Below are 20,748 nucleotides of genomic sequence, written 5' to 3'. Positions count from 1 at the left end.
AGGACAACGGACAATGAAGCAGGGGTGCAGGACCACCAGTGGGGCTGGAACGAAGAGCTATCCCTGCTGGTCCCTCCTGCCCTGTGCTGTCCACACTCCCGCTGGGATCCCTGCAGCCCACCCGGCCCCTGCCTGTGTGTTATGCCTAGTACCCCTTACAGCTGGTACCTCAGAGGGACACGGATCAGCCTTCCTTTCACCCCACCTGCTCTCTGCTTTTCTACCACCATCTTGAGCAGAAACAGGCTGTGGTGTCTTCCTGTATTCCAGGGACTGGGAGGAGTCAGAGAGAACAGATGTGCAGGGCAGGACAGTGACCAACAACACCTGTCCCGGGAGTCTCTGCTCCAAACCCTGGAGCAAAACTCAGAACTCAAGAAAAAGTAAAACTTCCTCAGATAAACCTCCTGTCCTTGCATCAAAGTTTCCTCTCAATCGGGCTGGTGGCTCAACACCCCGGTGGGAAAATGGGGACACCAGCCCTGGGCTCCTCAGGGGGCAAAAGACAAAGGCCGAGAGGAGCCCCAGGCCAACCCCCAGGGCTTCAGACCTGTCGCTGCTGGTGGGAGTGATGGTGCCACCTGGACTCGCTCTGATCACTCCTTACCTGCACCCCCACTGCTCAGCTCAACCGACCTGAGCAAGGGCCTATTCTCCCTCTGTGGGGAAACCCCAACCAGAGGGGCTCCTGTCTCCAAAATGTCACAGAAACAAACCCCAAATAAGAAGAACAGGGGTTCTTTGCTTTGGCTCTGATCCCTTGCAATCAAGATTCTACTGCCCTGGCCAGGTGGCCACCTCCACGAGACCTCAGAGCTCAGGGTGTCCACAAAGCCCAGGAAAGGGAAAGAAACAGAGCAGCTGATTCCGTCAGACATGAGGGCCGTGCAGAGGGGAGCTCCAGCACAGATGCACGGACAGCAGCAGACAGTGACCTCAAGTGACAGAAGCAGCAGGAGCAGCACCTCCAGGCCATGGTGTTTGGGCGCCTGGGCTCACCGTCAGTGAGGACTCCATGGACCTCCTGTCCAGTGACTTGGCTCTTCGGTGTGGAGACAGGGGGGAGGCTGAGGCGTCCGGGAGAGGAGCTGTGGGGGCTTCACTGGGGAGGTCCTGTGGCAGAGAGTAGCCGCCAGTCAGTACTGTCAACTCGGGCAGGAAGCAGGGAGTCCGGCAACCAGAGCTGTGGAAGGGTCAGGACTGTAGGGACCTTGTTCCCAAGTGAGGCAGCTTTTGCGGACAGAGGACAGGAGCCTGCGTGCAGACTTCCGTCCAGCGCCTTCTGCTTTGCTTCCGGCAGTGGGATCGGCGATGCCCAGGCTGGTGGAGCAGCCTTGTCTTCCAGACACCAGTCACTATCAGTCCTGGTCCCGCCCACCCCTGCTTCTTGGGGTCACAGAAGGAAGAGCCCCGAGTTACATGGCTGCCAGCAGAGCAGCAGGTCGCCTCAGGGGCCCAGAGAAAATCTGAGGAGGAAGATGAAGATCAGACACGGCAAGGCCACAAGGCGGTGGGCAGCTCAGGAGGACTGGGAGGAGTCCACCCTGTGGCATGGAGAAAGGAGGGCTGTGGCTGCCACTTGAAAGAGAGGCAAGAGGTGCCCGGCCTTGTGGCCGGGCTGCCGCAGAGAGGAAGAGAGGCTCTTGGTCCCACCAGGGACCTCATGGCCGTAGAGTGGCCTCCAGCAGAGATGGACAAGTTCTGATAGGAAGAGCAGAGAGGCAGGCTCTTCTTTAAGAAGGTCACTAATTGGAGGAGACGAGAGACCCAAGCAAACGACTGTGAACGGAGAATGGGGAGCCCAGCAGAAGCGTGTCAGGGTATGTGTGGGGCTCAGAGAGGGTGGGCCTGTGTCCCACCCAGAGCTCACCCGCTTCCTAGGGAACGCCCTCTTCTCACTGCGGCCCTGGCGCGTGTCACTTGATGGCGAGTGCCCCGCTGGCAAGTTGGTCTCCATGTGCTCTGCCTTCTCAATGTCCAAGGCTTCAAATTTCTCGATGACCTGAGACCTCCTGCAAGAAAGGACAGGAGGCTGCTGGGGGGAGACAGGGTCACCCCAGAACAAGGTGGGCTTGTTTTCAAGTTGCAGAGAGGCTCCTTCAGGCACCCCTCACATTGGCCCACCCCAGCCTTCCCTGGGCCTCCCCTTCTGCAAGGTGTAGGCTGTGCACAGTACACCTGGCTCTGACACCCCCCCTGAGCTCCCTCTCCCCACTGCAAAGGGTGGAGCTGTGCAGGGTCGGGCAGCAGCTCGCTTCCCCCACCCCCACACCGCCAACATTGGAGGTCCCTAATGATCTGTTGTGATGACACACTCGGCAACCACACAGCCCGTCAGCAGCGTCCTCTCCTGAGCAGACATGATCAGAAGGCATCACCACGTGGAGGGGACGGACGCCCATCCTCACTGAGTGCCTAGCAGATCATAATGTAGCCTCCACCCCAAAAGTCCAAAATTGAGCAAGAAAAAGGCCCATGAATTAACATTGTTCTGCCAACAGTAAAAAGAATCAAAAAACAAATTAAAACAAAACAAAGCAAGTTGATTTCATGTGAAAGGCCGGCGGCATCATCAGGCCATCTATGGCTGGAGACGGAGCTGAGATGGGAGCGAAGCAGCGGAGGAAGGGCGAGTAACGTCACACAGCGACACAGCAGGAGAAGGTGGAGAGGGGCAAGACCTGAAAGAAAATAAGGCTGAAGAATAAATAAACAGAAAGGGCTGATTTTTAAATCAAATAATGGTAAATCAAAATTAGTCAAAGAATTAAAGAAACAAAACCCGAGGTGACACTGAGGAGGGCAGACCACCTTCCTCCCGGAGTCACGAGGAGTTTGCACCGTGGGCGTGGCAGGGAGGGCGCACCAGGGGCCTGGGAATGAACGCTGGCGGCTACAGGGCCAGAGGCCTGTCCTCCCACAGGGACCCAGGCAAGTGCCAGAGGTGCCTCTTAGGGAGGGTGTGCATTCTGGACAAGTGACAGAGCCAAGGGGAGAGAGGAAAGGGCTCTGAGCCGAGAGACTGCAGTCACCTCTCTAGGGAAGCAGAGAGGAAGCAGCCTCAAACCTGAGACCCCGCCCTCACCCGGCCAGCTTTCTTCAAGGGAGGGTTTCCATTAAACGTGGTATTTTAGGGTTTCTTTATCAAGGAAGGCTTAACACCAAGGGCAGCACTTGGGGCACCTGCACCCTCTGATCCACCACGATTAGAGTGGGAGCCCCAGTGCACTGAGCTTCTGTGGCGTCCCCTCCAGACACAAAACTTCTCCCTGGCCAGCCTGCCAGACCAGCAGTGCAGGAGGCTGAGGGACAGCAGCGAGAGAGGGCAGGCGTCTGAACACAGGAAGCTACAGGAGAGGCAGGAGTTCCCAGGACCATAGGAAGCTCTTGCAAAGGCTCGCCTGGTGGGGGGTGATGCTTCCCCCATGCCTGACCACCCCGTGAGGTCGGATAAGGTTCCAGGCCCCTCCGAGGCCTCAGTGCCACCACTTGCTGAAGGAGAGCCCCACCCACTGAGGCCAAGGCCCAGGAAGCCCCAGGGAGCCTCAGGGAGGCCCCAGGCGCAGCGCTGGGCCAAGTCATGTGACCGCCTGCTGCAGACCCGCCAGGACCGCAGGAGGAGGAGTCCCTGAGGGACAGGACAGAGGCCTGTCTGCAGCCTCTCCACATGGATAGGCTCTGAAGTCGGCCATGTTTACTTTGCACACTGGGAAGTTTTTAACTTGGGTCCCTTGAAGTGCTGCCTACGTGACAACTCTGCCCTGTGCTGGCTGACAGCACAGGAAGGGGGCGCTGCACCTCTGTCAACCTCTCTGGACTCTCAGCCCAGGGTGCAGGACTGACCGGAGCGGGCCCTGTGTGAGTCACCAACAGCTCAGCAAGCACCACGCTCGCTCAGCAGCAGCTCACTATGCAAGAAATGTTCTAAAGGCTGGGGAGCAAGTCTGAGAGCAGAGCTGATCAGCCCAGAGGACTGCTTCAGGGCCGTAACTTTTCAGGAAACCGACTCATCACCCCCCAACCTGGCCTCTGGCAGGCCTGGCTCAGTGCCCTCTGGGTAGCTGAGGCTGACACTGCCAACGTGGGGTGCTACTCACTCTACCAGGGAGAGGAATCAACCAAGCACAGGCCAGCCACTCAGGACCAGAGAGCAGGCCTGGGGAAGTGACAGCAGCCAGTCAGATGCCATCAGGGCCAGTAAGAAAGTGACGTTACAGTGTTAGGGTGCAGAGCCGGTTGGGTCCCAGGGGTGCCAACACCAGGTAAAAACCCACGGTAGCAAAGAGCATGCAAAAAGCAAAGCCCCAGAGATGCTGCCAACCCCAGGCCTCTAGATCAGAATGAGTTCAAAGCCAAGCAGGTGAGCTGAATGTTAATTCTCTGGTCTGCCACTGAACCAGGGCCTGGCTGCCCCACGAGCGCCTTCCCAACTCGCAGCCTGCCCACAGGTCAGCGCGGAGCCATTCCCACCCTGGCGGTTGGCCTCCTAAACCCATGACAAGTCCCTTCAGTTATATATTTCCTTAACTGCTTAAAGGACAGCCCCAGGCATGCCATGGGAGCAGGGCCTTCCCAGCTCAGGTTCCAGTGGGTTGGTCCACTGCTCCAGCTGTTCCCAGGGGAGTCACCTGCTTCTGAGCCCCTCTCTCTCCATCTACACACTGGGATGCTGGCACAGGTACCTCATGGGGTTACTAATGAGATAGGAAACCAGCCAACTGTCTCTTGGAATTAGGAATATTCTGTTTTCTTCTCTTTCAAGACCAACCACTCTGGGGGTCTTTTCTTTATTCTGGGGGTTAATCCACAGGTGCACAGGTCCTTTCTGCCTGGTGCATGTGGAGAGTGCGGAGGTGTGAAAAAGAGAAGGGAGCACAAGAGAAAGGCACCTTATTCCGGGTCCAGCCTCTTAGGGGAGCCCACTGCCACCCTGGCCTGTCCCCACAGCAGGCCTCAACTCTGAGCCTTACTTAGGCTTTGGTGGGACAGTGAGGACACTGTAAACACTTCTGGAACTTTTCTGGAAAGTGAACTTCTTTGGGAACCTAATAAAAACTATGAATTTTTTTCACTGGGAAACATTTTTTTCACAGACTTTCAAATGGTTTAGAGGGTCCGTGAGCACCAGCATCCTAACAGTGATCTGGGTGAGAACCCTGTTGTTGGGCAAGCAGAGAGGCAAAGGCTCCTCCTCACAGACGTAGGTGGAAGCTCTTATATGGGAGGGGCACTCGGGCGCGCTGGTGCAGACAGAGGTGCGGCCTCAGAGATGGAATCAAGCAAGTGCTGCCGGGAAGAACTACGCTGCCACCTCACCCCCTGGGCATGGCCCCTTCCCTGCCCTTCCTCCACACCTGCACCTGGGAATGGCAAAGAGAGTTCCTGCTCCCACCTGCACCTCTGTGGTCTTCCTGCCTCCACTGTCTCTTTAGAGATCAGAATTGGGCCAGGAAGGAAAAGATCCAGCCACACAAGGCCTGGCAGCTGAGGACCCTCCCAGAGGCCTCTAGGTCCCAGGCTAAGCAGCACTCATGGGGAGCAGCTGGCTCCTGGCCTCAGCCTCTGGGTACCCAGAGATCCTACATTCTAACCCCCACGAGCTGAGTTCTGGAACCAGAGCACAGGGTCAGGAGGGAAAGGCTCCCACATGCTCTGAGTGTGCTCAGGAAACAGGGGTGTGTATGCGGAGGGGAGGCAGGGAGGGAGAGGACAATGTGAAAGAAACTGTGAGAAGACTGCATGAGTACGTAACAGTATGTAAGTGTATGAGACTAGGTGTGAGGACGTGTGTAAGAGAAAATGTGAGAGTGTGCAGGAGAGACATGTGTCTGTGTGGGGAGGAGGGGGTCTGTGTGCCTGTGTGTGCATATGCATTCAGCCCTCCAATTCCCTCCTTACCTCCGCTCGTAGCCAAACAGACGGGCCACCTCTTCCCTGCCAGGGCTCCGGGCCCGAGTCCTACGCTCCAACCGCCTTCTCTCCACCTGGAAGGCTTCTCGGTGGCTGATCCTGATGGCCTTAGGGACGTCGGCCAGGGCGGCATACTGCCTGCTGGCTTTAAAGGCAAAGGTGCACCCCAGTCTCTCTGCTCCCCGCCCCCCCGGGCTGCTGGAGTCCACATGAGCGGGAGGCTGGCTGGCCACATCCAGAGAGCTGAGGGAGCTGCTGCAGACCATTCGACGCAAGGGTTGAGAACCTGGAGAAGGAAAGGGATGACCAAGCTCCTGGGAGGGCGATCCAGGGCCACTGTACCTGTTGTTGGGGGTGCTGGGGCTGGGAGGGGAGACCGGCTGGGGCAGTGGATGCTCCTCGGCCTTCAAGTCCTGCTTGGTCTTCTCCAGGGAGAAGTAGCCACTCTCCACCCGGACTTTGCGGCCACAGTCCATGCGGTCACTGCTCATGGCGCTCTCCTCTGGAAGCGAGGGGGTAGGAGACACACTCAGCCTGCTGCCACGCTGGGTTCCTGAGGATGTTTTCTCCAAGCCCACACAGGTCCAAACAGAGGCCTCTCTGCTTTCACCTCCCAAGGCCCATGTGGTTCCCCAAGGAGGCGGTGGGGATACAGCTCCTTCCCGCTGTGCCTCGTCCTCCCCCTGCCTGGCTGCCTCGTGGCAGACAGCCAGGGAGGCTCTCCCCTTCCAGCCTGGGAGCTTGACTGGAAGAGCAGGACCCTTTTCTTTCTGACTTTTGTATATCAAATAGCTTTTTCTTACCATCAGTGATTTCTGCTAGATAGGGAAACAAAACCAACTAGCCATTTCGTCTTTTAGCATACTAGTATATTTGGGAAGGGAAGGGGCAAAAGGCTTGTAGAGAAACCAGAGGAGTGAAGGAATTTAGACAGACTGGGTGTGTGCTACCAAATGAGAATGGAGGCAACTTCTGCTCAGAGCTGGGTCAGTCCCAACTGCCCACTTGTCTTCACTGATCAGGACAAGCACAAATAGGAAGAGCCAGCCCGCGTCCTCCAGAGCCGTCCAGGGCTTGCACAAGGAGGCAGAGGCCGTGCCTGGCTTTGCTCAGGCCAAGTGCTAAGTGGAGAAAGCATGGGAGGTCAACGGCTTCTTCCCCAGCACCCTCTCCCCTGCTTCCCCGGGTCCTGGCAGCATGGGGATGGTGAGGAGAAGACAACCCTTCCTGCTGCTGCTCTCAGGGACACAGTGGACTTTTGGGGTTAACTTGCCATGAAGACAAAGCAGCACAAGGGGCAGGAAACGGGCCTCCTCACATACAGAACTCCTGATAGAGCATTTTGACTCTCACAACACCCACCCAGGGCTAACGCAGCACGTGCTATCCTCCTTTAGAGACAGGCCTCCCGAGCTGGATGGGCAAGGCTGGAGCCCGGGCTCCCAGTCCCACACCAGCTCAGGCCCTGCCAGGACTGATGGACATAGGAGGTGAGAGAGCCTGAAGGTGGGACTCACGGCTGACCTAAGCAGGGCCAGCGCTGTTCAGAGGCCTTCCAGCACTGTGAGAAGGGCACCAGGACAGGCGGGCACTTGCGCCAACCTGGCCATCACTTACCATCTTCACCCTCCAGCCCAGGTTCCCTCAGGGCATTGGTAGCAGGAGGCTGACTCTGGCTGGGACTCTGAGCTGGACTCAGGCTGCTCTCCTCTGGCTGGTCCTTGGCCCTCATTTCTTCCTGCCAGAGTGTAGACTTGGTGGTGGGGACTTTCTCGGCGCTGGGGATGCTGCTGCTGCTGGTGACGGCCATCTTGGCTGGCCCTGGCTCCTGGGGAGAGAGCACACAGCCGAGCTAGTGCAGAAGGCTGGGGGCCTGAGTGTCTGGCTAAGGGGACACCACGAACAACGAGACAATGTCAGAGGCCCAGAATTCCCAAAAGGAAAGGCTCACAAAAGAAAGGTGTCTTGGTCAGGTGAGAAGCTCCTTCTGGATGGCGATATGGCCTTTTCTCCCCAAGTGCTCGGCCGCCTGGGCCTCAGGCCAGGGTTGGCAAATGCATGGTGCAAAGGCTCATATCCTCAATGCCAAACACATGCAAGTTCTCCCTGCCCACAGTACCAGACAGCCCAGAGCAGTGGACCAGGCATTAGAGACCAGACCCCAAGTGATTGGTTCAGAGTCTGTCATTCCCAGACTTCCAGGTGCTCAGGGTAGAGTGAGGGGAGCTGAGACGAGGTGAGGAAAGAACACACCGTTGAGATGGGCCCACTGGTGAATGAAAAGCATGTATTCACACAGCATCCACACCAGGACCAGCTCTTCGCCTCACCTACCTCTTCTTTTTGATCCTAGGGCGCTTAAATGAACCTGGGATACTGTTTAAAGCAGCGGTTCTCAACCTGTGAGTCGCGACCCCTTTGGGGGTCAAACGACCCTTTCACAGGGGTCGCCTGAGACCATCAGAAAACACATATAATAATTACATATTGTTTTTTTGATTAATCACTATGCTTTAATTATGTTCAATTTGTAACAATGAAAATATATCCTGCATATCAGATATTTACATGATGACTCATAACAGTAGCAAAATGACAGTTATGAAGTAGCAATGAAAATAATTTTATGGTTGGGGGTCACCACAACATGAGGAACTGTATTAAAGTGTCGCGGCATTAGGAAGGTTGAGAACCACTGGTTTAAAGGAAGAAGTCATTAGATGCAAACATAAACCTGCTCACAATCTCCTGCCCAGCCCAGCCCCCCCGTACAAGTTTGATGGGAACCCAGAGCCCAGACGGGAACAGTCTCATCCCATCGCTCCCATGGCGGGAGTGGTGCTGCTGTGGGGGAAGCATGCCTACGGGATGCATTAGACACAGGGGGTCCATTCCAGAGCCCACAGGGAACTTCCAGGCCGCAACCTGGAGCCCAGACAAGGGAGGGGGAGCCGACACAGGGACCACACAGAGAACCTTCACGCAATACTGCAAACCAGAGCTGAGACCAGGGTGGAGGTGAGACCAGGGTGGCATCCTGCAGTGCCAGCTCACATCCTGGCCACGCCCCCTGCCCAGCCCATGGTCCTGGGGGCCAGCTGCTGAAGGGTTAGATGGCTTTGGGAACTATCAAAAGTGAGGTATATCTTAACTGTCTCCCCCAAAACATGGGCAATAAAGTACAAATGGACACTCTCCGACTCCCATGCTGGTGGCTAAGCCTCATTCTTAAAAACCTACTTCAACCCGTCTCTGACTTGGGGCTCTTGCGAGGGTTACAGATGGCTGACACAGGCTGGATGTGTGCACATGCAGCCACAGGAAACCACCAGTGGTCATTGATCCACAGCTACTTGTGGTGGGCTCTGGCTCAGCACCACCACATCCAGTCCACCCTAATCCCCTCACAGGGGAGGGAGAGGAGGCTTGCTCAGCCAATAAGGGAAAAGTGTGGTTCCAGGCTTAGGAGAAAGGCCCAGGATTAGGGGTGGTGCCTTGGCTGGGTATCCTGGAGGCCCCACTGAGAGGCCTAGGCACCATCCTCACAGGACGGATGAAGCCAGGATGGCTTTCCCCGCAGACCCAGGATGCACATGACCTCCCATTGAGTCAGAACTACCAGCAGACCCAATTCCTAGGCTGGAGATGCCCAAGACTTTGACTCCTTCAAAAGAAGGGTCCTTCTCGGAGGAGGGATGGTTTCTGACAGTTCCTGAGGCTCCACTGACCTAAGGAGACCCGACTCCAGGGTTCCCTGTCCCCTCAGCCAGCACCCAGCCCTCGCTTCATGCTCCGCAGCCCAGCTTCTCTAAAGGAGATGCCACTCTGAGTTGGGCCAGGGCTGCACCAGCGCTGACGGCTCGGGTGGAGCTGGATTCCTCCCGCAGAGCTGGGTGCGGTAAGGGGAGGCCCTCCTTGGTGAATCGCCTCCCTCTGTGGAGGGGGTGCTAGACCAGGGCAGGCAGAGGTTGTCAAGAAGAGCCCAAGGGTAAGGAACAGGCGACAGAGCGAACGAGGGAAGTGGCCCTGACTGCCAGTGCCCTCGGCCCCATCCTGTGGGTGAGTGCCTGTGACACACAGGCAGCCCTGTGATGCTTGGGGCCGTGACCCTAGCACTGGGGAGGGGGTGGAGTGGCAGGAATCCCTAAGACAGAGAAAATTCCAGGCCTGAGATATGAGGGGCCCTGTCCGGGAACTCGGGGAACATGCATTTCCCAGCACTAAGCAGCTATAGACCCGTCTCCTAGTCTGGGCCTCCCAACTTGCGCAGCGCGGGTGGCAGCTGCACTCCCTGCCCGAGCTCCTGCTTCTGGGGGTTCTCCGGGAGCACAGGACCCTGGCAGTGGCCAAGGCCCACACGAGCTCTCTCCCTCCTTCGGCAGCGGTGCTTTTTCCTGCCTCTGTGCCGAGTGAGCAGGGACAGGGGGCAGGTGCAGCAGGCACAAAGCCACGCTGGCTTCCACGAGAGGGTGGACGGTGGGGAAGCCCGGATTCCAGGTGAAGTCGCTTTTCTTCTTCAGAGAGTTGAGACCGTGCACAAGCCAGGCCAGGGCTGCACGGCACCAACCTCTGCTTCCCACACTGTCATCGTTGTGGCAGAGGGCACTGGGCTCATGCTGACCCAGAGCCCGGCTGCCAGGACAAGAGGCAGGAGTGGAAGCACTAGTTTTCCAGGTACTGGTCCCTGTGTGGCTGGACAGCTGTGTGCTCAGGACGTCAGCACTAGGAGAGTCTGTGCTGTGTACCTGGCTGCTTAGAGGGTTCCCTAGCAGGGAGGAAGGTGGGCCCAGCCAGGGCCTCTGTCTCCACACGGCTGGGCAGACCCCTCTTTGGAGGCGGTTTCATCGAAAGCCTTCCTCTCCACTTCCTGGGCACGGAGAGTGAGTGGGAGGAAGGGTTCTGGCTGGGGCAGGGCATAGGAGCAGGCTCCCAAGTAGAAAACAAGATGCCTAAGAAGCAGAGGTGGCAACTCACAGCACACACGTTGCCCTGGATGGGCTGGAGGCTAGACCAAGAGGGCCATTCCTTTTCTAACATTTCATATGGTCTCTGGAGGCAGGAGGAAGGACCAAGAGCCTGGGGCCTGGGGAGTTGAAGGACCAGCCTCCCAAAGCTCCACTTGACAAAGCGAGCCCCCACACACCTGGCTGGGAGACGTGTCCCTTGGCCTCACAACTCTGGGACTTGGGGAGAGGGCAGTAAAATCTCCATCCTTCCTGCCCTGTCATACCCAGAGTAGATTACTGTCCCTTCTCCAGGTGTCTCAGCACCATGAGAATTCCTCTTGGAGTGAACAGGGCCCGAGTAAGCAGCAGTTCCTGGGAGCCCATGCCTATTAGGCCCCAGGCTTCAAAGGCTCTGGTCAGGGCAAGCCTGTTCCTCCTCTTGCCCTGAGCCCTGGCCAAGAGGTGTGTGCCCTTCTTGCAGCCTAATCCTCATCCTCCCTCAGGGCCCGGCTTGGGCCTCTCCCTCTCTCTCCCTCTGATGTTCTCAGCAAACCCCTCGGTGCCTACATTCCATGGCCCCAACTCCCAACTGCCTGAGACCCTCTTCTTGAGGGGAGCCCTGGGCTCCTGCCTCAGTAGCCAGAGGGCAGGGTGCAGCGGAGCAATGTTTCCAGCTCCGCGCTGGTCTGACCTGAAACTATCCCGGGCCATAGAGAGGCAGGCCAGGCCCCTGGGTCCTTGTCTCTATGAGGCCCTGATGGCATAGGCTTTCCTCAGTCCCATCTGGGTCACTGGAATACCTTTAGCATCAGGCCGTGGAGGAAAAACCTGCCCAGAGATGCCCCAACTCTCCTCTGGAGAGGCCGACATCCCCCATGGAACTGCCTCCGGGGCCTGGCCCTGATCAATGTTCACGGCTTCCAGAAACCAGTGGCCTCAACAGTGATGCTCTGGAAAGCAAGCGGCAGAAGGAAGAGATCACCCCAGCTGGCTTCTGCCAGGGCTCACGAGGGGAGGGGCTGAGTGGGAGACTGGCCCCCAAGGAGCCCAGGCTCTAAGATCCTCAGGAAACTGGGTCACTTCCCCAGCTCTGATCACATGGCTCCTGCTGAGAACTGACAAGGTGAAGCTTGGCAGTATTGGGGGTGGAGATAACATTGGGGGCGGGGCGAGAAACAGCTAGGGAACAAGAACACCACCGAATTCCAAGGGCTGGGCTCAGTGTCTTCTGCGCACGTAGTGCCTTATTTGGAGATGGCGGCTTACCTTGGGAATGCTGCAGAGCCTAGACACTTGTTCTGCCTGGGATTGTTCCTCTCAAGCCCGGCAGTTGGGGGATTTGAGTGTACACCCGCTACTCCCCAGCAGGAAGCTCCACTTTCAGTCCAGGAATGACTGATGGCATCTTGCCAATTTCCCCAGCAACATTACTTCCAGGGGATGCTGGCCTGGGACTCCTTGGGGAGGATGAATGGAGGGCACTGGACGGCTCTCAGGGTCGGATCAAGAGCTATGAGCCTCTACTGAAGTGGGTCAGCGATGGAAATTCATGCGTGTTCAGGGGAACCCAGAAGGTGTGGGGATTGTGGAGGAGAAAGGGACCCAGGCCAGCACACACCTCCTGGTCCTGCCCAGGCCCACTTCTGTCACTCGGTGAAGCAGAGAGCAGACAGTGAGGACTACTAACCTCAGAGGTAGCCTGGTTCTGCCATGGGCTGGCTCTCTGCCAGGCTCTGAGCCTTGCTAGATGCCAAGGGATCCCATTCTCCATCCTGCCCACACTTAGGGTCACTGTAAGGCTCCATCAGGCAAGGCAAGAGCACTTGGTAATGGTCACGTTTGGAGCAGAGAGGAAAAGAAGAACATTTACCAAGCACCTAAAATGGGCCCAGTACTTTCTTTCATGGTCACACTAACAGTCTAACTAGATTTCAACAGGCCCATGTGCAAATCCATTCACAGAGGCTCAGGAAGATGAATGTGCTGCACCAGGGCCTCAGGAGTGTGGAGCATGGCCTGGGGCCCCTGTGGATGGGAGGGAAGGAGGAGGACAGTGACCTCTGCGGAAGGACTGGAACTGGTGAGACACCCCAGCCCCTCCCACTCTGGTCACATGGGAGTGGGGCAGGGGCACTCAAATCAAGGCTAGCGTCAGTTTTTTCCATTTATGGTCAAAGCCCAGAGCAGGAGTAAGGTCCCCTGAGAGCCCCTCACTTGGCCAGGACACTCCAGGACCTCCCTGCCCAGCCCCCGTTCCCAGCCTGATGTCTTCAGGCTCCTCTCTATGTGGAAAGTGGAACTGAGCTGAGGCCCTGAGGAATGCTGTGCGGCAAGCAGCCGCTCCGAGCATGCTCTCTGTTCCCAGCAGCTGGCAGGACAGCCAGGAAAAGGGACATGCTGTGCTGCTGCTCCTCAGCACCTGCCTCCTGGCTGGAAACTCCTGGGGAAGCCCCGACCACACAAGCAGGCCGCCCTGTCCCTGTAGTGGGTCCTGCCTGTGGCTCAGAGAGGAGCCCCAAGTCATCAGAAGGAAGGAGGGAGGCAGACTGGGCTGATGACCGCCTCAGCCCTGACCTGACTCCTTCCTCCACCTCCAGTTTTGGGCTGGGCCCCGAGGCCCTCTCACTTTCCAGGGGCTCTTCCTGCTCCCCAGCTCCACCGGGGAGAAGCCACCTGGCAAAACCACTGCCTACCTGTGGCGTGGGAGGCTCCACTTTCCGCTTCTTCTTCTGGTTCTGCTTGTTGGTCCTGGGATAGACCATGAGCATCTCTAGCCATCTGGGGAGAAAAGAGAACAGAGCAAGTCAGATCCCTGTTCTCGGAGATTAGGACCCTGCCTGTTGAGTGGTCCAAGCAGGTCCCATGCTTCACTCAGTGGCCAGGCCTCCGAGCACCTGAACAGGGTCAGCGCCTGCCATTGCCGGGCAGAGAGTGCCCGCAGCGCAGCCCAGGACAAGCACAGACTGTGAGGACCAGGCTCGGGTACGGACCCTGCAACAGCCAGTGCAGGTGGCCCAGGGAGGACGTGAGTGCCACCGTGGCAGAGCAGCAGGCGGACCACTGGCCTCAGAGTGCAGGACACGCCACTGTTTCCATCAGTGCCCTCCCTTCAGTGCTTACACTTGGCTCTATAACTACCCTCTAGAATGGATTTGGTTAGCCCCATATTTGTTATGACTGGGGGCCATGCACAGTTCTCAAAGCGGGAAACAAGGAGTCTTGCAACCAAAGTTCCCCACATCAGGCCACTGACCTCCCAGACCACTCACTCACTTCTGGCCCCACTTATACAGTGAGGGCACTGGGCCCCTCGACTTGGGGGAACCCTGGCAGGGCCACCCAGGGACCCACAGCAAGATCCCCATGCTAAAAAGTCCACGCTGGATCAGCATCAAGAAAGGTAGCAGGGGAGAGTAGGAAGAGCAGAGGGCTTAGATCTGGATCTGCTACCCTCTAGCCAGCCCTCTAAGCTTCAGCCTGGCTCCCAGCCCTCTAAGCTTCAGCCATTATCTTTGAAACCAGGGCCTAGATTAGGCCACGATATGACCACAACTTGCCTCATTGGAGCTTTGCAACATTTGGGAGGGTTGGAGGAAGGGGGACAGGAGGAGCGGAGGTCAGGAAGAGAACTTGCGGAGATGGCACCAGAGGAAACTGGTCCACTTCCACCCAGAACACTAGGGAGGAAGTCCGTGTTAAGTCTGCACTGGCAGCACCTGGCTGGAGGCTGCTGTGACGACCAGCACCCCAAGCCTGGGGCCGGGGGAAGGGCTGGTGTCTCAGCACTCAGAGGCACTTCTTTAATTTGGGGTGCAGGGAGGCTGGTCAAGTCAGTGGCCTTCTGGGAGGTATGCTGCTGCCAGGAGAGTGGGCTTGGGCTTGGGTGTGAGGAATCACAGCATCTGAGCTGAGGGACTCCCCTCACCCCAACTCAGCCCAGAGCAGGCAGCATTTGATTTGTTGAGAGAATCCACACTTGCCTGTGCCCTCGAGCCTGAGGCACAGGCCCTGCAGGTCACTTTTCTGTGAGCTCCAAAGCAAGAAAGGAGGCCATGGCTGCATCTGCAAAGCCAGCAGAAGGGCAGACTCAAAGGGCCTCACTCGGGTAGCCTGAGCAGCTAACATGCTTGTGGGGTTTCTAGGCTGCCTGGGGGCTGAAAGCTCTTTTGGGGCACTCTAAGACCCTCTCCTAGCTGAACCTAGGAGGGAGGAGAGGCTACTCAGAAACGTCGACTGGAGCACAGGGAACATGGTAGGGAGGTGCAGGCCCTTTGGGGTGCCCTGAGCCCCTGTACACTGGCCCAGCTGCTGTCAACTGGCAACACCATGGAACTGGGCAAATGTGAGTCTTGCAGGATAGGGCCTTGAGGGAAGAGGAGAGGTGGGCACTATGGTTGCACTGCTGACTAAACAGAGCGCCTGCAGCTCCTGCCAACCAGAATGAGGCAGAGATTCAGGTGAGCACGAAGTGAGGGTGGCCAGGGTCACCAGGCACTTTAGTCCCTGGTTGGTGGTGCTGTGACTAGAGGTTCATAGATGCCTGGCCCTGAAACAAATGATGAGATATGTTCTTTGCACTCAGATTTCTCAGGGAAGCCCAGTAGGCTAATGTGTCTAACATTATCCAGATAGGTTATGAATGTTAAAATATATCCAGGGAAGAGAGATGATGGGGGAATGTGGACATGGGAGTAGTGGTGGATGTGGGCACTAGGGACATAGGTGGTCCCCAACTTTGAAGGCAGAGATAGGTGAGAAGGGAAAATCCTGACACCGCTGGAGGGCACAGAGGAACTGGAACCCTAACCCTAACCCTACCTCTGCCCCCACCTTGTCTATTCCCACCTCTAAGAGAGCTGTGTGAAACGGTGCCTCAAACACCCTGGAGGTCCCCTCCCAGCATGAGGAAGCTGGGAAAGAACGGCCACCCTCCATCCAGTCTAGGCAAGACCTGGTTGCCTCAGGTGTCCAGGAGGCCCCATCTCAGAGGAGACCAGGAAAGAAGCTGAAGGGCCATCGGCTCTTCTCACCAGCCAGAAGCAAGTGTCTGCACCTCTTTAGGGACCCAAGCACTTAGACCAATTGTAGGGCCCCGAGCCCACAGATGACGTTACCCAGAAAAGGAGCCCTGACAGGTCGCAAGGCCCAGGAGGCCAGAGAGGAAACCAAGGGAAGAGGGTCCCTCTGGAAGGAGAGAGGCAGAGAAGGGAGAGAAGATGGGTGCCAAAGTCCATCTCCAGGCACACGCCCACCTGACTCTAAAGGAGGCCTGAGTGTCCCAGTGGGTGGGAAAGATGAAGATGCTGCCCAGAGTTACAAGGGCCTGCAGGGGCTGGGGCAGGCTGCCTTGGAGAGAGCCCTGCCCATTGGACAAGAAGGAGAGGTCAAGGCCTAGGACCAGAAGGGGGAAAGCAGTTACGAGTTATTTTGGCTCTGGATATGCCACTGAGCCACCTCCAAGCCCCCTGCCCTTAGGACTGATCAGTCTACCCAGTTAACTGCCACGATATTTTGAATTTAATTGAAAAAGGTCCACTGCTTGCATCTACAGATGCTTATGGTGTACAAATGGCTACACTGGGGACCCTGGGGGCATACACGCCTGGTGCCGTGGCCCCACTAATGACCTTGTGCATCATTGTGATTTATAACAAATACATATTTGGTCACTCAGATGATGAAAATAGATTTCTCATGTGTATTTAGTTTATGTCCACAATGCCTAGCTCACCACTCTCAAAACCTATGGAATATCCTAAGTGAAAGGGCTATCAAGGTGTCTTGTGTTATGTTAGTGGGGCGACTTTGGGCAACGCCTATGGATAGGTCTGGTTGTCAGGAGAACCAGCCACATGATTAGTGCGTTGGCACTTTCAGTCTCACAACCCCACCTTTACGGAGGGGGGAGGGGCTGGAGGTTGAATCAATAACTAGAACAGGTCTATGTAATAGTCTTCATAAACCCAAAAGGACAGGGTTCAGAGAGCTTGCCAGCTGGGAGCCAGAACGTGTGCCATGCCGCCATGCGGGTCGCAAGCTCCATGAGGACAGAAACTCCTTTGAGACCTTGCCCTACACATCTCTTCATCTGGCTGTGGGCGTGGATCCTTTACTATCCTTGGTAATAAGTATAATTTAGTGAGTCCACCATTTTTTCTGAATTCGTGAGCCATTCTAGCAAATGAACTGAACACAAAGAGGGGTCGTGGGAGTGTGGTGGGTGGGGAGCAGTCTTGTGGGACTGAGTCCTCACCCTGTGGGATCTGATGCCATCTATCCCCAGTAGAGGTGTCAGAAGAGGCGTGAACTCTTAGACACTGTGCTGGTGTCCAGGAATTGTTTGCTGGTGTGGGGCGTTAGAGTTGGGTCTGGGCACCCAATTCACCTTGGCTACCCAAGCTTCATGGAAATGGCAGGCCCCGTATACACAGACAGAAGTGACCATGAGAGGGTGGCTTAGGGCAGAGCCAAGGACCCCTGACCTATGCCAAGTGTCTAACAGCAGGACGTAGGCTGCCTGCCAGAGACACAATCAAATGCCAGACACCGTCATCACCCCAATGCCAGGTAGCACACTACTACCTCACTGACCTGCTCCCCAAATCACACTCCCCAGCCTAACCTGGAGACCCAACAGCCCCCTTTCTTATCCTGCCTGTCACCCAGACCCGTCTCTGGAACCCAGCTCCCAAGGGGAGGGGCTAGATCTCCCAAGGCATCCAGTTGGGCAGTGGAACCCTGGCTCAGGTGTGCTTGCCAGACAAGATCAAGATAGCAAGTGTGAACCAGGAAGTGCAAACTACCCCATACTGTCACTCATACCTGGAAGGGGCCCTTAGGCTCCCTTATTCCCAGAGCCTCAGTCTCCCAACTGTAACAAGACTCTGTTAAAGCCCTTTACACCCTTAAATCATATGGCTGTAGGGTTAAGATCAGGGAGCCGCAGAGTCAAAGTGTCCTCCTGTTTGCCCCAGGGGTTAGAAACACAAACCTGCCTCTCTACAGGGGAGGAGGATTTGGGGCGAGCTGGCACCCCTAGCAGAGGGCCACCTGGCCCTTCTACTCCCCGCCTACCACGTGTAGATCTGAACCTGGCTCTTGTTTCTTCAAGCAGCAGCCTTGGCCAGGGCTATAGCTGAGGTACTGAAGCCCACAGACCCTGCTCACAGAAGTCGTTCAGTGGTTGAAACCAGAAGGCTTCACTTTCTAATCCCTGCTACTTTGCAGTAATCAGCCTGGTCCTACTAAACCCAAGATTTACTCCTCCAAAAGCCTTCTCAGCCTCATCGGCTTCCTTCTCTACCTTATAGGATGACTGGGATTCTCCAAGACCCAGGGCCTGAGCTCCAGCCACATATACTTGCTGTGCATGCACCACGTGCAGCTGGGCCTTACAGAGCGGATAGCAGATGCCCCATTAGCAGGGGCTCCTGGAAGGCAGGTACTGCATGGGTTCAGGAGCAGGAGCTCAGCCCCTCTTGGCTGTTGGCTACCTGAAAACCTGGGCCCACCTTCCCCTTCCTAGGGTTTCCCCTAAGCCTCTGCATGACCCAGAGACTTTCTGTTCCCTCCTTCCACTTGGACAGAGAAGCCAGGGCACATAGCAGCCCTGGAGACTCTTGTGTGGGCGCGAGGAGTGAGACAGAGCCTCCACTGTTAAGAGCCTGCCATTGGCTGAGGAAGCCAGACGTCACACAGACCATCTCCATCTTCTGTAAGGGCCAGCAGAGGGAGCCCAGCACCTCCTCGGGGAGGGCTTCCTGGCAGAGGGAACATGCAGGATGACTTTAACAGTCTGAAGTCCAGGGGTTGTTTCAGACTGAGGGAGGGCCAGAGTGAAGGCACAGAGGTGGGGACAGCTGAGAAATGTACAGCAACCAGCACTCAGGCTCAGGGTGGTGGGAGTGAGGCTGGAAGGCTGGGAAGGAGCCCCAGGCAGCCCAAGAACTTGGACTTGACCTCCAGGTGATTGGGTTTCAGGTAGGAGAGAGAAAAGTAACAGTGCTTTGGGGACTAAGCCCTTTTGGTGGAGTGGCAAAAGGTAGGGTGTGAGAACAGAGGAGGCCAGTGAGAGGCTTTGGAAGATATGGCAGCCCCAGAACCAGGGCAGCACCAGCAGAAGAAGGCCTCGAATTAGCAGGACTGAGGCGGGTAGCCTTGGTGAATGTGTGGACACGGGATGAAGCAAAGGCAATGGGGGGTGAAGTGGGCACATAGTAGTGCTGTGAATGGAGAAAGGGGCTCAGAAGAGCGGACACACTTAGGGAAGAGATGATGGCAATGCTGCTCATTTATGCCAAAGGGACCCAGTCTAGGGACCTGCCGGTGGGCAGGGAGCACCGACTCCCAAAATGCACGGAGCAGACTCACCCGCTGATGATCTCCTTGGTCTCTGCCCGAATGAAATGCTCCTTCTCAGGGGTCAGAATGCACAGGGAGAACTTCTGGCCTGTCCGTCCCTCTCCGTCCACCACGTCTGTGCACTGGTTCATGTTGATGGTGCCCTGAGGGAGGGTCGTGGGCTGCAAGAAGAGGAGGTAGGGACACTCAGGGCCAGCTCTAGGGGCACAGGAAGGCAGCACAGACCATCCCCATGTCCCCAAGCCCTGTCTGACCTGTGGCTTCATGACAGGCACCTGCACCTCTGGCAGCTGCATGCCCCCAACAACAAGAAGCATAGGGGCTCTGCCTCACCCTGGCCCTCGGAGCTCCACTTCCTACCTGCCCCTAACCCCCAAGGAGGAGGGTGACAGGCTGGCTCTTCTCAGAGGCTCCCCAGCTGGACATTCCTTTATTGCTGGAAAACAATAGCCCAGCTGGCACGGGGGAGGGGGAGGCAGGAAGGAGCTCACTCCCTGAGGACACAGCTGGGATGGCAGAGGCAGCCAAGCCCTCATCTGAGAGGGTTATTTATCCAAGAAAGCAGTGAGAAAAGCTCTAGAGCAGGTGGCTTCAAAATAGCAAGGTTATTTTTAGAGGCAAGAATGGGGCCAGAGAGAAGCCACATCCTTGAAGGTAAGTGCGGGGCTGCGTCCCGTGAGGAGCGTGGCAAGGCTGCCCAGAGCCTAACAACAAGTAACAACTTCTCATTTTCTGACAGCAAAGCTGTTAGACACTGAAATTAGGGACAGAAAACCAAAAACAAGAAAAGAAGCTTAAAAAAATCCCCACTGAGGTGAAGACTTAACTGAGAGGTCCTTCCTAAGATGATCTGCAGCCCCACCTTCTGGCCTCTCACTCCCCCCACATGACAATGCTTTGGGAAAGGAGACAGGGTGCCATGGCTCAGAAACTGGAATGGATGATGGGGGGCTCCAGGGCAGCTGTCAGCTCCTCCACTGAGTGGCCCCAAGAGTTTGGCATATCCCCAGTCCAGTTCCTGGCAAGACAGCAGTGGGAGAAAGCCAATGGCAGCCATCTGGGGTGCTACACTGTGAGCCTCCCTCCCGGAGCTCCGAGTAGGTTTTGCCCACCCAGCTGGGAGCTCCCTGAGACAGGGCCGAGGGAAGGGCCTGGTCTGAGCATCAGGACGCTGGGTCTGGCGGGCTCCCTGCCATTGGAAACCGCCTCTGTGTCCCCAGAAGGAAGGGGAGTTCCCAGGCCTCAGTCTGAGCTCAGGTGCTCTCCCTGTGGCTCCCAGGCTGCCCTAGGAGCTCCTCTGACCACCGCCACTTCCCTCATCACTGGGACTGGGCTGGGTTCCCAGAGCTCTTGCTCCGACTCGGCTGCCCGCTCTCTGGCCCTTAGGAGGTGGAAGGAGCCAGCTCCCCCGTTTCCATCGCCTTTCTTATGGGGCCCCTGGCTCAGCCAGTCATCCCTGGGTCCAGCTCAGGATGGAGTTGGCCGGATCTGAGGACCGGCCATGAGCTTGCAGGCAGGCCTCCACCTTTAG

The 20,748-nt window shown here is 56.8% G+C and overlaps 2 protein-coding genes across 2 annotated transcripts in view; both read right to left on the bottom strand.

Moving 5' to 3' along the window:
- The window catches only part of MPRIP (myosin phosphatase Rho interacting protein), a 134,698-nt gene that overhangs the window by 58,465 nt on the left and 55,485 nt on the right, over positions 1-20,748 (bottom strand). Inside the window, exons 4-9 of the mRNA XM_006773966.2 lie at positions 19,227-19,378; positions 13,550-13,634; positions 7,528-7,738; positions 6,253-6,412; positions 1,871-2,012; positions 1,000-1,113 (exon numbers count right to left, since the gene is read on the bottom strand). Of these exons, the coding sequence (XP_006774029.1) occupies positions 1,000-1,113; positions 1,871-2,012; positions 6,253-6,412; positions 7,528-7,738; positions 13,550-13,634; positions 19,227-19,378 (864 nt within the window). The remainder of the gene's footprint in view (positions 1-999; positions 1,114-1,870; positions 2,013-6,252; positions 6,413-7,527; positions 7,739-13,549; positions 13,635-19,226; positions 19,379-20,748) is intronic.
- Positions 2,022-6,246, bottom strand: LOC107184707 (TRIO and F-actin-binding protein-like). Its single transcript, XM_015570605.1, has 2 exons — positions 5,899-6,246; positions 2,022-2,681 (listed from the first exon to the last, which is right to left on the bottom strand). The coding sequence occupies exons 1-2, from the start codon at positions 6,174-6,176 to the stop codon at positions 2,582-2,584; spliced, it is 378 nt and encodes a 125-aa protein (XP_015426091.1). The 5' UTR covers positions 6,177-6,246; the 3' UTR covers positions 2,022-2,581.

Source organism: Myotis davidii, unplaced genomic scaffold (genome assembly GCF_000327345.1).
Source record: "Myotis davidii unplaced genomic scaffold, ASM32734v1 scaffold207, whole genome shotgun sequence".
Lineage (NCBI taxonomy): Eukaryota > Metazoa > Chordata > Mammalia > Chiroptera > Vespertilionidae > Myotis > Myotis davidii.
This window is presented reverse-complemented; position numbering and strand designations above follow the sequence as displayed.

Coding starts and splice junctions, on each gene's coding strand:
- LOC107184707 (XM_015570605.1), bottom strand. CDS start 6,176: ATGGTCTGCAGCAGCTCCCTCAGCTCTCTGGATGTGGCCAGCCAGCCT. Junction 2,682..5,898: donor CTGTTTGGCTACGAGCGGAG/GTAAGGAGGGAA, acceptor ATTTTCTTTCAG/GTCTTGCCCCTCTCCACCTT.